We start from the raw sequence: 13804 nt of genomic DNA on the forward strand, positions 1-13804 counted from the left end.
CAAGTCCAACGGGGCATGGAAGATCTTTAAATCCCATAACCCTTACACCAAGAAGGCCTTCACCTTTTCAGCAAGTGGAAAGGTCTACTCAGTCTCCACAGCTACAGCCCGCTTGTACCTTGTGTACAATTGGTACATTTCTTGTACTAATGGGTATGCTTGTACCCATTGATGATCAAGTGGGGTACTGATGCAACAGTTGGTAGCCAGTCTGCAGACAGATGCTGGCAACGTTACGGACAACCTCTAAGAACCAAAGATGCAAAGTCTCCTCCATGATGTCCAGCACTTTGGGGTTGTAGATGCTGCCATTGTCAAACACCTGCTGAACGATCAGTCCAAAGGAGAATGGGGAAATGTTCAGCATGTTCAACAAGGTTGCCTCGCTGGCACCCACTTTGTCTCTGGTCTTAATCAGCTGCACATCACTCAAGATTTCAATGGCACCCCTGGAAATCTTGGTGGTGATACCCAGAGCCTGGAAGAAGGAAGTCTTCTCAGGACCCAGACCAGTATTCTGTGCTGGCACAGTGACATCACATGGGGCAATGGCACCGGCATGGGCAGCAGCTGGCACCTTAATGGCTAGAAGCATGTCCCTAATCTCAGTCAGATCTTCCTTGGTGAACACAAAGCCCACATTCCCCCCAATATGAGGCAGCAGTTTCTCCAGGGCAGGATTGTTCTCCAGATGCCCATGAAAAGTTTTGTGCATCATGGTGTTTTTTCCCATCAATACTACAGCCTTCCCACGGAGGGACATCCGGCTCTGCTGCATCTGCTTGGAGCCCTCATTGTCTGCTCCCACAATGAAGCATTTTGGATAATCATGCAAAAGTTAGACTATCTTGAGGAAGTAATTGGATTTCCAGGTAGCCCTGTCTTCCCTGGGCATCGCGGCAGTGCTTCAGGGATTGCCACGTGGGGTTTAAAGACAATGTCACTCGCACGAGGACGTCTGGAGAGAGAGCTCCAATCCAATTTTGAAGGAATTATTCTCTTCAGTGAGTTTTTGAAATTCCTTTTCCGTCTGGCAAATTCAGCTTTTTAAGGCATTCTTCTCATTGGTTTTTGGGGCCTCTTTTGCCATTTGGGTAAGTCTAATTTTTAAAGTGTCATTTTATTCAGTATTTTTTGGGATCTCTTTCAGCAGGCTGTTGACTCATTTTTCATGGTTTTCTTGCATCATTTTATTTCTCTTCCCAATTTTTCCTCTACTTCTCTTTCTTGATTTTCAAAATCCTTCTTGAGCTCCTCCATGGCCTGCAATCAGTTCATATTTTTCTTGGAAGCTTTTGATGTAGGAGTTCTGACTTCATTGTCTTCCTCCCATTCCATGTTTTGATTTTTTTTGTCTTCAAGAAAGGAGTCTATGGTCTGATTGCTTTTCCTCTGCTTACTCATCTTGCCAGCCAGTTACTTGACTTTTGAGCTCTTTGCCATGGTAGATCTCTGCTTCCAGAATGGAGAGAACTTTGTCCCAAACTGCTGGGATTTTCACAGCTGCCAGAGCTATTAGGAGGGTGCCCTCTCTACAGCCTCCATAAACTCTGGTTCACTAGCCATACACCCCAGGACCACCACCCAAGACCCTGGGACCAAAAATGCGCAGCTCACACAGACCTGTGCTAGGCTCTCAGTTTGGTGCAATAGACCCTTCCTGTCGTCCTGCCAGGCTTCCTTCAGTGGGAGACTTGTCTCTTTCTGTCACTTTGTGGGTTCTGTAGCTCTAAAATTTGTTTAGAGTCATTTTTTGTGTTTATTGGAAGTGATTGGATTGGGAGCTAAAGTCAAGTTCATGCTTTTACTCCACCATCTTGGGTCTGCCCCTTGGTTGTTTTTCTATCTATTATTTTAAATAAAATATCTCTTCCTATTTCTTCTTATAGGGCTTTGTTGGTGATAGATAGTAGTGCTAATAATTTATTTGGGTTTCTTTTATATTTTTCTAGTTTGTAAAATTATTGTTTGAATTAATTTTAGTTGAATCTCTAGGATTTTCCAGCTATGCCATCGTATTTTCTGGAAAAATATAGTGTTATTTCCTCATTGCCTGTTCTGATTCCTTAAATGTCTTTTTCTTATCTTACTGCTGTATGTGGCATTTCTAGTTCAATATTGAATAGTATTGCTGATAATGGGCATCTTTGTTTTATTTCTGTTTGTATTGGAAGGGCTTCAACATCCCCATTACAGATATTGCTTAGCAATGTTTTAGGTAGATGCTTCTTACCATTTTAAAGAAAAATGTATTTAAATTTATGCTTTCAAGTGTTTGTTATTAAGAATGAGTGTTGTATTTTGTATATAATTATGCTTTTTTTTGTTGTTTTTGCTATTGATATAATTAATTATGTTAATAATTTAACTTATATTGAACCAGCCCTGCATTCTTGGTATAAACCCACTTGGTCACAATGTATAATCTTTGTCATAAATTCTTGTAGTCTTCTAGCTAATATTTTATTTTTTTTTGTATCAGTATTCATTATTGAAATTGTTTTATAATTTTCTTACTGTTTTTTTTTTCTAGCATAGATATCAAAATTACATTTATTTCATAAAAGGAGTTTGGTAGGACTCTTTTCCTATTATTCCAAATAATTTATTTAATATTAGGATTAGTTGATGTTTAAATGTTTGGTAAAATTTACTTGTAAATCCATGTGGTCCTGATGCTTTTTTTCTTAGGAAGCTCATTTATTACCTGTTCAATTTCATTTTCTAAAATAAGTTTATTTAGGGGTGGCTGGGTGGTGCAGTGAGTAAGAGTGCCAGCCCCGGAGTCGGGAAGACCACACACACACACACACACACACAAAAACTGGCCATGTAACCTTGGGCAAGTTACTTAACCCCAATTGCTTTAAAAAAAAAAGTTTGTTTAGATATTATATTGTCTTTCTGTCAATCTGGGCAATTTATATTTTTATAAATATTCTATTTCACTTAAATTATTAAATTTATATATATAATTGGACAAAATAACTCCTAATAATTGTTTTTATTTCATCTTCATTGGTGTAGTCACCCCTTTCATTGTCGATGCTAATGATTAGTTTTTCTTCTCTCTTTTTAAAGATATTAACTTTGTGTTAGATTGGGTTCTACTTTCTGGATGTGGGGAATAATGTCTCAGGCTTCAGGTTTTCATGCTGCCTGTGTTGTTGATGTTTTTTTATTTAGAGCTCCATCTTTGGGTCTTTGACTTGTTTCTTCCAATGTGTTATGATCTAAGACTAAGTGCAGTAATAACTCCTCTTGCTCATATTTCAGTGTTTGAGTGACCTCATGTACTTCTCTCCATCTCTGAGTCATGACCAGGGCTCCCAGCACTGCTACTGTGCTGTGGCTCTCTGTGATTCTTCTAGCCATGCAAGTGTCACCTCACTCCTCTGCCCTGGAACCAAAACCAGGGGTTTGGCTCTCCTGCAAGTGACCACAACCAGCATGGCCTTGCCACTCTGTGATTGCACTCACCTGAGCATGGTTGCTTCTTTTCACCTGCAGCCACAGCCTGGGACCACATTCAACCTATGCACCTGGGCCCCTGCATCCAGTGCCAGTGAAGTGATCCCTCAATCTTACTCAATCAGCCATAGGACCCCATATCCCCAGAGTCCATGAGGTAAAATTTTCTGAAGCAGCACTGAGATAGCTGCCCCCATGGCTTGCCATTTGCTAGCATTTGGAATCTGTATTTTGCTCCTGGTCAGATTTTTCCTAAAGTCCTCCCATGTTCTCTTAGGTTGGATAACATCTTTACCCCAATTTTCAATTATTTCTGCTGTTCCAGAGTTCACTTTGAGGTATTATTTTAAGTTGTTGGGGGAAGAGGTTTGAGAGAGCCAATAATCTCCTTCCTTATCCTGTCATCTTCCCACAATTCCCTTGAAATCTCCTTTTAAAAAAATCCCAATAACCAAAATTGTCCCAAATTTTTTATGGTACTTGTAGACACTGTACCTATGATTTACTGGTATAGTGAACTCCCTGGAGGGGAAATTCCCACTACCAATTTAAGTCAGCACCTTCTCAGCAACTTTCCATTAATTTTTAAAAATTAAATTATTTATTTTTAGTTTTTGACAATCACTTCCATAAGTTTTAAATTTTCTCCCTCTCCTTTCCCTCCCAAGATGGCTTGCAATCTGATATTGGCACTATACATATATTCCTATAAAACACATTTTCACATTAGTCATGTTGCATAGAAGAATTGTAATGAATGGGGAAAAACCATGAGAAAGAAAAACAAAACAAAACAAAAAAAATAGTCTGCCTTGTTCTACATTCTGACTCCATAGTTTGTTCTCTGGATGTGAATGGCATTTTCCATCATGACTCCTTTGGAAATGTTTTAGGTCTTTGCATTACTGAGAAGGGCTAAGTCTATCAAAATCAGTCTGCGAACAATGTGGCTGTTACTACGTACAATGTTCTCCTGGTTCTGCTTCCCTCACTCAGCATCAGTTCGTATAAGTCAGGAACTTTCCATCTTTTTTTTTTTTTTAAGCAATCGGGGTTAAGTAACTTTCTCAAGGTTACACGGCCAGTTATTTCTGGGTGTGGTGCTGAGTATCTGAGCCTGGATTTGATCCAGGTCATCCCGACACTGGAGCCGGTGCTCTTACTCGCTGAGCCACCTGGCCGCCCCTAAGCAATTGGGGTTAAGTAACTTGCTCAAGGTTGCACGGCCAGGTGTTTCTGGGTGGGTGCTGAGTGTCTGAGCCCAGGATTCGATCTCCAGGTCTTCTCAACACTGGAGCTGGTGCTCTTACTTGCTGTGCTACCTGGCTGCCCCTGGAACTTTCCATCTTAAGAGAGTTATCTTGAGCAGAGGTGTCGAACTCAAGATCAGTGGGGGAATCAGATTAAAATGTAATTGGGAAATATTTAAGAACATAAATAAAAATACAGTATAACATGGATAATGTTAATTTGTGATTTTCTAAGTCAGTAGTAACCTGCAGTGATCAGTGTCTATTTGAGTTTGATACCATTGACATAGAGGACTTAGGGGTGAAGTGACCCTCCCAGTACCATGCAGCCAATATGGCTCTCTCTCTCATGCACACACATATATCACATGTATATGTACATGTTTATTTGTGCATGCATATTCACACATGTGCATATGCAGTACACATATACATGTACATATAGTATTGCAAACAACAAACTGAGTTGAAATATTGGTTTAGATAAGTATTTAATCATGTGATAGATTTAATACTTAACATTTAGTAGCTGTGAAATACTTTGGAAAGCTGGTGTTAAACCATGGCATATAAAGTATCCAATAACTTCATGCATTGGCTTGCTGCAATCTGTGTGGGTTTTATAGTCCAAGTTTTATGTGCCTTCTTTTCATTTTCTCAGGTCCTTACAGCATAGTTGTTTTCCTTTTTGTGTCTGCTCTGCTTGTGCAGTAACCAGATGAATGGTCTCTAAGTGTCACCGTTTTACATGTGGGAAAAATAAGTCCTTTAAGACTACTTATAGAAATTTTGCATTACCTCAATAAAGATGAAAAGTTTCTTTGTAGAATAAGAGCTGAAATGGATTTCAGAGGACGTTTAGTCTCGCCTGTACCTGAATAGGAAATCATTCTACAACAAGGGTGAGGAACCTGTGACCTTGAGGCCACATGTGACCTTCTAGGTCTTTGGGTGCAGCCTTTTGACTGAATTCAGGTTTTACAGAACAAATCCTTTTAAGAGGATACAATATTCTTGGAAAGTGGTCCTCCAATCTCTACTTTTAGACCTAGTGAGAGGGAATCCATCCTATTCAAGGGAGATGATCCCTTTGGTTAGTTCAATTATTAAACTGTATATAAAGAAAAAACTTCTTAAATTAACCACTTTGCTTCTTCTACCCATTGGCCCATTTCTGTTCATAGGGCCAAGCAGTACAAACTCAATCCTTCTACCACATGAGAACCCTTCAAATACTTGAATTCTGCTCCTCCATGCTCCCTAGTTTTCTTTCACCCTATCCTCATTCATCCTGGACTCAAGGTCCTTTGCCATCTGGTTTCCCTCCCATTGATTTCCTAGCATCCTCTGGAGGCTCTCCAGTTAATTAATGTTCTTCCTAAAATAGGCTGTCTAGAACTGAACATATTACTCCAGTGTATTCTGATGAGACTGCAACAGGAGTGTTGTCTCCCTGTTCGTGGCTGTATGAATCTGTTAGTGCAAACTGGAATAGCATTAACTTTTTCTTGGCCATATCACCTTGTTTTTACTCATGTTAATTAAACTTGTAGGTCTTTGAAACCCCTATTCCCCACTCCCCCAAGGAACTGATATCCATCCATTCATTTCCCATTTTGTACTTGTGTAGTTGATATTTTGAAACACAGTGTAAAACTTTCCCATTATCCTTGTTAAATTTTACCCTAAATTCATCAGATCAGTGTTCTATCCTTTTAAGTTCTTTTTAAATCTAATTGTGTTGTATCACTTTGGGTTCATGTCATTGGCAGATTTGATAAGTGTGACATCTAGTCCTTTATCCCAACAATTGATAAAATTATTAAGTATGGCAGAGTCAAACTGTAGAACCTTAGTGTGCTTCATTGGAGACCTCCTTCCAGGTTGGATTCAAACTGTTAATAACTACTTTTTTTCACTTAATAGTATTTTGTTTTTTCTAATTACACATCAAGATAGTTTTCAACATTCATTTTTACAAGATTTTGAGTTCTAATTTTTTCTCCCTTCCCTCCTCCCCAAAACAGAAATCTGATACATATTATACCTGCATAATCATGTTAAATGTATTTCCACATTAGTAATGACTACTTTTTGAGTCTACCCTTTAGCAAAATCATCCATTTGTATTATTGTCCTGCCTATAATCTTTCCATTTTTTTCCATAAGAGTAGTGAACCAGGTGTTTTGTCAAGTCTTTTGCTTAAAATTTAGCAGTTTGCTTAAACCATTCCCTAGAACTACCAGTTTACTTAATAACCCTGTCAAAGAAAAGTTACTTTGGCATAGACTATTCTTGATGAAATTGTACTAGTTAGTACTTTGACTGATGATCATTTCCTTTTCTATCATCTCTGTAAGAATGCATTCTAAAATTGCCATGAATTGAATTTAGGTTCCCTGGCCTTGTTTTAGGCCAGACTGTAAGTTACAGAGAAAGTTCAGGCCTGGATTGGCAGGAGGAATTTTCTCACTTCTGAATTCATTATACTTTTGAAGTCACAGGTTCCATCCTTAACTCTTAACAGGTCCCATCCACTATTACAGTAGCACAAGTTAATTAGTAGAAGCCTCCTTCAGTTCCTGTGACAAAGCTTCTATGAAGCTTTCTTTTTTTTTTTGCTTTTTTTTTGGGGGGGGGCAGTTGAGGATAAGTGACTTGCCCAAGGTCACATGGCTAGTAAATGTTCAGTGTCTGAGGTCACATTTGAACTCAGGTCCTCCTGACTCCAGAGCCAGTACTCTATTCACTGTGCCACCTAGCAGCCCCATTGTATCTTTCTCTGATAGGCACATCAGGTGGTACACATTAGGTGGTACAATGGATAGAGTGCCAGGCCTGAAGTTAGGAAGACTCATCTTCCTGAGTTCTAATCTGGCCTCAGACACTTGATAGCAGTGTGACCCTGGGCAAGTCACTGAACGCTGTTTGCCTGAGTTTCCTCATCTGTAAAATAAGCTGGAGAAGGAAATGCAAACCACTCCAGTAGCTCTGCCAAGAAAACCCAAGGAAGTTCCTCCTGTCAACTTTCTCTGTAATTTATAATCTTGCATAAAACAACCCTGAGAGGTAGGTGCTGTTATTGTCCCCGTTTTATCCCATGGACTCATGAAGAATTAGACGTGACTGAAAAACAACTGAACAACAAAAAACCCAATTTTTGTCTTGCTTTTTGTATGAAGGCAAGATGATACTACAAAATTTCAATGGAAATCTTATGAAAGGTTAGTTAGAGCATCAGAAATCAGTCTTTGAGGGTTTGGGATCCGAACAACAAAAGCAGATTTTGAAAACCAACTGTCAATAGTGCTTTGCATTTAAAGTGTGATTTAGGGGCAGCTAGGTGGTACAGCGAATAGAGCACCAGCCCTGGAGTCAGGAGGACCCGAGTTAAAATCTGGCCTCAGACACTTAACACTTACTAGCCGTGTGACCTTGGGCAAGTCACTTAACCCCAACTGCCCCTCCAAAAAAGTAAAAAAAAAAGTATGATTTAATTTATATCTCATGTTGTCCTTTTCTACTTATAGCTATCGTGGATGATGAAAGACTTTCTGCAGAAGAAATGGACGAGAGGAGACGTCAGAACATTGCATATGAGTATCTGTGCCATCTAGAGGAAGCCAAAAGGTAAATTCTTGCTGATTTTGTGTGTGTGTGTGTGTGTGTGTGTGTGTGTGTGTGTGTGTGTGTGTGGCTTGAGCCTCTGAGAAGAGTTTTCACATTGTGCTGATCCATCCACAGATATTCAATATCAATTCTGAAGGTGCTGTGACTTGTCTCTAATACAAATCTTACATAAAGAATATAATCTCATCTCTGTGGGATAATTTAGGTATGTTCATACTTGATGTTATTAGCAATGCTCTCATATTAGTTTTCCCTTCTGGGAAGGTCAGAGAGGGACATGGTTGGTGACCTCACTCCCCGAATTAGGTTACTCATTCTCACCCAGCTTGGAGGTGGTTAAACTGGCATTCATATTTGTATAATCTGCCTAGGATAGGTTGAATAAAAGATAAGTCCTCTTCAAACCTCTATACCTAGGGTCCACCAGGGTCCATGGATAGATTTCAGAGGGATCCATGAACTTTGATGGAAAAAAAATTGCATCTTTATTTTCACTAATCTTGGGTTTCCATTACAATCCTATGCATTTTATTTATATTTATTTATTTTGCCATTTGGAGGGCAATTGGGGTTAAGTAACTTGCCCAAGGTTACACAGCTAGTTTGTGTGTGTGTGTGTGTGTGTGTGTGTTTAAGTGTCTGAGGCTGGAACCAAACTCAGGTCCTCCCGACTCCAGGGCTGGTGCTTTACTCACTGCACCACCTAGCCGCCCCCTATTTATATTTATTTTATTTTATACGTTTAAGAATATTGTACCGAGAAGTTACCAGAGCAGGACAAATCTTCCTGTGTGATCAGGCAGCGAGATCAATCCCATGAATAGCACTATACTTGTAGCCTCGGTGTAATAGTGATACCCACTTTTAAAAAAAAAAAGCATGATTGATTTCTTTTGTAATCCCACGTTTTGTTTTATAAACTTTTAAAAACATTATTTTGAGAAGGGGTCCATAGGTTTCACCAAACAACTGAAGGGTCTATTATACAAAAAATGCTGCTCTAGGCTATGTTTGGTGACTGTGACTGAGGGTAGCTGCTGCAGGTAGTGTTATTGCTACTGAGATGAACCAGGGCTTCTCTGGCCTCCATAGGACCCAGCCTGAACTGAACATGTGGTAGTGGGAGAGGAACATCAGAATAGACTTAGAGGAGTTGCTTTTCCTTATATGTTGACCCTCCTTCTCCCACCCCCACCCTCCAGTTTAAATATATATATATGGATACTGGTTAAAAGCTAGGCAAATTCATGTCCTAGGAAAGGGCAGTTAGTAGCCTCCTGTGACTATGGGAAAATAATTCAGGTATTTTGCAAAACAGCTGTGCAGGTCAAATTTGATATTTCAAAGACAAAATCTTTCAGTTTATCTAACTATAGGATTTATTGATTCATATTCAAATCCTTGTGGACTTGCATTTTTTAAGATTTTTTTTAAAAAGATATTTATTTTTAGTTTACAATATTCGGTTCCACAAGCTTTTGAGTGTTAAATTTTCTCCTCTTCCCTCTCCACCCCCTTCCTCAAGACAGCATGAAATCTGATTTAGGCTGTACATATAAATTCATTTTTAACATATTTTCACATTACTCATGTTGTGTAGAAGAATTATAACCAATGGCATGAACCATGAGAAAGAAGAAACAAAACAAAGCAAAAAAAAGAGAACAAATATTGTTTCGATCTACATTTAGACTCCATAATTCTTTCTCTGGATGTGGATGTGGACATACTATTATAGGAAAAGCAGAAGAAGATGTATATGTTCTGTTTCATTGCTGCCCAGTAGGCCAGGTTGTTTTTAAAAAAAAATTTTTTTAAGCAATTGGGGTTAAGTAACTTGCCCAAGGTTACATGGCCAGTTTTTTTTGTGTGTGTGGGTGTTAAGTATCTGAGGCCGGAACTGATCCTGGGTCCTCCTGACTCCAGGACCGGCCCTCTTACTGCACCACCTAGCTGCCCCGTGTTTTTAAAAAATTTTTTATATCAGAGACCCCTTTGGCAGTCTGGTACAGCCTTTGTACCCCTAGTTAGAATATTTTAAAATACATAAAACAAAATATATGGGATTACAAAGGAAACTACATATGTTATGTTGTGTTATATTTGTATTTGTGTCATGGTTGAGTTGTGGTTATATTATGTCATGGTCTCTTATAGACTAGGGTCTCTCTGTCTCTCCAAGGCTGGAAATGCAGTAGCCACCAATGGACAAGACTCTACTGCTGATCAGCACAGAAACTTTGACCTATCTTATTTCCAATCTGGGCCAATTCATCCTTTCTTAGGTAGTCTGGCAGCTTCCCACTCCTTAGGGTTCACTGCATTATTTCAGGACTTAGTGTGGTCACCCAGTTGGCTTTAGCCCTATGATATAGCTCAGAAATCCCAAACTCAATCTATCCACCAGCCTCAGCCTCCCAGAAGAGTAAGAATTCCAAGTGTGTGCTACTGTACCTTGCCAAAAGCAAACATACTGAAATATAGTTAGCAAAATATTAAAAAGAACAAGTTCATGGACCCCCAGAGTAAGACTAGAATCTCCATCCCCTCCATGTTTGGCTAGTGGAAATGAAGCCGCACCCGTTACTAGGAAATCGGCTCCATCCATACCATGGCCGATTTCTGGATAATCCAGGAATTAGGTGATATGCAGATTTTATAAGATGGATAAGGAGACTGGGGCCTTTTTAAAGTCTTTGGGAAGCAGTACCTATGTTCCTTTAAAATATGAGTAGGTCAGATCAAGATTGGTAGAATTCCTTTGGAGTTCTGGGCTGCCACCCATGGTTACTCATCTTTCACTTGAGCTGTCTTCATGCTCCGCCCTTCTTGTCTTTGTTAAGGGTCCTGCTCTATCTGGCCCGTACTGCTCCCTGCTACATTACCAGCCTAATGATGGTGAGCAGAAAGGGAAAGTATGGAAGCAACAGCAAAGCAATTTTATATTCTTCATCACTTTCTCCAAAATTACCTCTGCAATCCCCATCAACCAGCCAACAAATATAAATGAATGGATGGGTAAATGAGTGAAAAAATAAATAAGTAAACTAAATAAACTCCAGAACCATGAAAAATAGTCCCCTATGCTATTTTCTAATGTTATACCAGAAATTGACTACCTACCTATAGGGAGCCTAGTTCGTTATTCAAAATTCCTTCTAAACATGCATGTCTGTGATTGCTAAGGGTGTAGGCACTTCTTTTTGTTTGTTTGTTTTTTGTTTTTTTGGAGGGTGGAAGGCAGGGTAGTTGGGGTTAAATGACTTGCCCCAAGGTCACACAGTTAGTAAGTGTTAAGTGTCTGAAGTTTGGATTTGAACTCAGGTTCTCCTGACGCCAGGGTCTGTGCTCTATTCACTGCGCCACCTAGCTGTCCCTGTGTAGACATTTCTTAAGAGTAAATGTGATCTATTTAGACTTCAAATATAAGTAGTTGCTGGTTGTCCAAGGAGAAAGTGATGACTATCAAAATATGTGCACTTAGTACCTTTTATCAGAAAAGCTGAAGAACTTTGATTTTCACCTGGTATTTGTGTGGTCAATTAGTATATCAGGTTAAGTAGCCATTTACTTACTGTGATTGGGTGGTGATTTGTGCTGTGCAAAGTACAGTTTTGCAGATGAGGACCAGATATTTTCTGGTCTTTTATTCTGTGGAGGTGATAAAACAGCAAGTACTCTGGGCTGCTGTAACTATTTGTTGGTCACAATGATAAATTGCTATCTGGAAGCTGGATTAATGAGTTTGGCTTTGTTTTTGCTGTTTGGAGGGCAATTAGGGTTAAGTAACTTGCCCAAGGTTACACAGCTAGTTTTGTTTTTTTTTTGTGGGTGTTAAGTGTCTGAGGCCTGAACCGAACTCAGGTTCTCCTGACTCCAGGCCGGAGCTTTACTCACTGCCCCACCTAGCTGCCCCAATTAATGAGGTTTTTTATCAAAGGGTTTGTAGAAGTATATGCAGTGCCCCAGGCTGGGTTGGTACACATCTTTTTGCCTCAAGGTCTTATCTCTTAACTTTGTTACCCTCTAGGTACTGAAGAGAAGATTTTCCTAAGGCTCTAATTACTCTCTCAAGGAGCATTTTTAACATTTCTAAGAGACTTTCACTTGGACTATTCATCTTGATTGTCAGTTCTTGTTCATGAAACTTTTTTTTTTCAAAATGCCCTTTAAACATGATTGTTGTATTAAGAGTTAGAGAAGAGGAATGATTAAAAGCTTGGTTCTTGTATTTTAGTAGAAAGTGCAGAAGAGCTGAGAAATTTTTCTTCCATTAAAAGTTTTTGAATTATACTATAACATAAATTATACCATTTTAATTATACCCCGTAAGTTTAACATTTACCCAAAATGTATTCAAAATCTTATATTTCAGTTTTCATTTAGAAAAGTACCAGGTTTTTTGTGGGGGAGGAGGCACGTGAGAAAGATCTCTGCTTGGATACAGCACGGGGCACCCCAGACTCCTGCAGATGCCTCCCCTCCCCTCACCCCACTCCCAGTCCCAGAGTGGAGAGAGAGGAGCAACCCCAGGGCTGACAGTACAATAAACAGAAAGCCAAGAGACAAGTATCAGTTTTAAGAGATGTAAAATGACACATTGGACTGGAAGTCAGAAAACCAGTGTGTGAATTCTGGTTCTGCCACTTACTAGCTTGTGACCTTGGACTAGTCTGAACTGAACTGTAACTCAGTTTTCCTACAGAGGAATGTTCCTGATTTACCTCACTGGGTTGTCTTTCTCAAACAACACAATGCCCATGGGAGAAAGCTCTTTGTATAAGCATAGCAGTTACGTGTTGGATTTTTTTTTTTTGCCTTTTTTTTTTTTTGGAGGGAAATTGGGGTTAAGTGACTTGCCCAAAGTCACATGGCTAGTAAGTGTGTCAAGTGTCTGAGGCCGGATTTGAACTCAGGTCCTCCTGACTCCAGGGCCGCTGCTCTATTCACTGCATCACCTAGCCGCCCCATACATGTTGGCTTTTTAAAAGTATATTTATCAATAAGTAAGGCTGCTGTAATTACCATGTAGATTGCTTTTTATAAATGGTGCTTGTTAAGTGCCCATGGGTTTTTAGTTTTGTTTTAAAATTTTTGTTCTTTTTTGTACATAGGTTTTTTCTTTTCTGTGTATGAGAGAGTACAAAATAGAATCTGACTTAGACTTTTGGCATTTAGAGGGGATTTTCTCAGTGTCCAAGAAAATTGCGGAAGAACTCTAACAAAAGAGTTTTAGATGAGGCAAGATTCTAGATGAAGGGTGAAGAGAGGAGTGGGGTTGTGGCTTCTACTCTATGACCCAGTGAGGGTTATGTATAGTACAAATGTGTGAAATTGTTTCCATTTAATTTCTTATAAAGTCAAAACATTCTTTGGTATTTAGAGAAAGGCAGTTAAAATGATGCTGGGTCATTGGGAGTAGTTTCTATAGGACATGATAAAAATTCTACTC

General features: G+C 39.3%; 1 protein-coding gene and 1 pseudogene across 1 annotated transcript in view; one reads left to right on the plus strand and one right to left on the minus strand.

Annotated features, from left to right (window-relative positions):
* Positions 1-13804, plus strand: part of IQGAP2 (IQ motif containing GTPase activating protein 2) — a 369993-nt gene that overhangs the window by 60808 nt on the left and 295381 nt on the right. The window contains exon 2 of the mRNA XM_069096257.1: positions 8253-8352. Within this exon, the coding sequence (XP_068952358.1) occupies positions 8253-8352 (100 nt within the window). The remainder of the gene's footprint in view (positions 1-8252; positions 8353-13804) is intronic.
* LOC138167541 (large ribosomal subunit protein uL10 pseudogene) lies at positions 176-971 on the minus strand (annotated as a pseudogene).

This window comes from Petaurus breviceps, unplaced genomic scaffold (genome assembly GCF_028583685.1).
Source record: "Petaurus breviceps papuanus isolate PSGF00001 unplaced genomic scaffold, PetGlider_PUasm1.0 229, whole genome shotgun sequence".
NCBI lineage: Eukaryota > Metazoa > Chordata > Mammalia > Diprotodontia > Petauridae > Petaurus > Petaurus breviceps.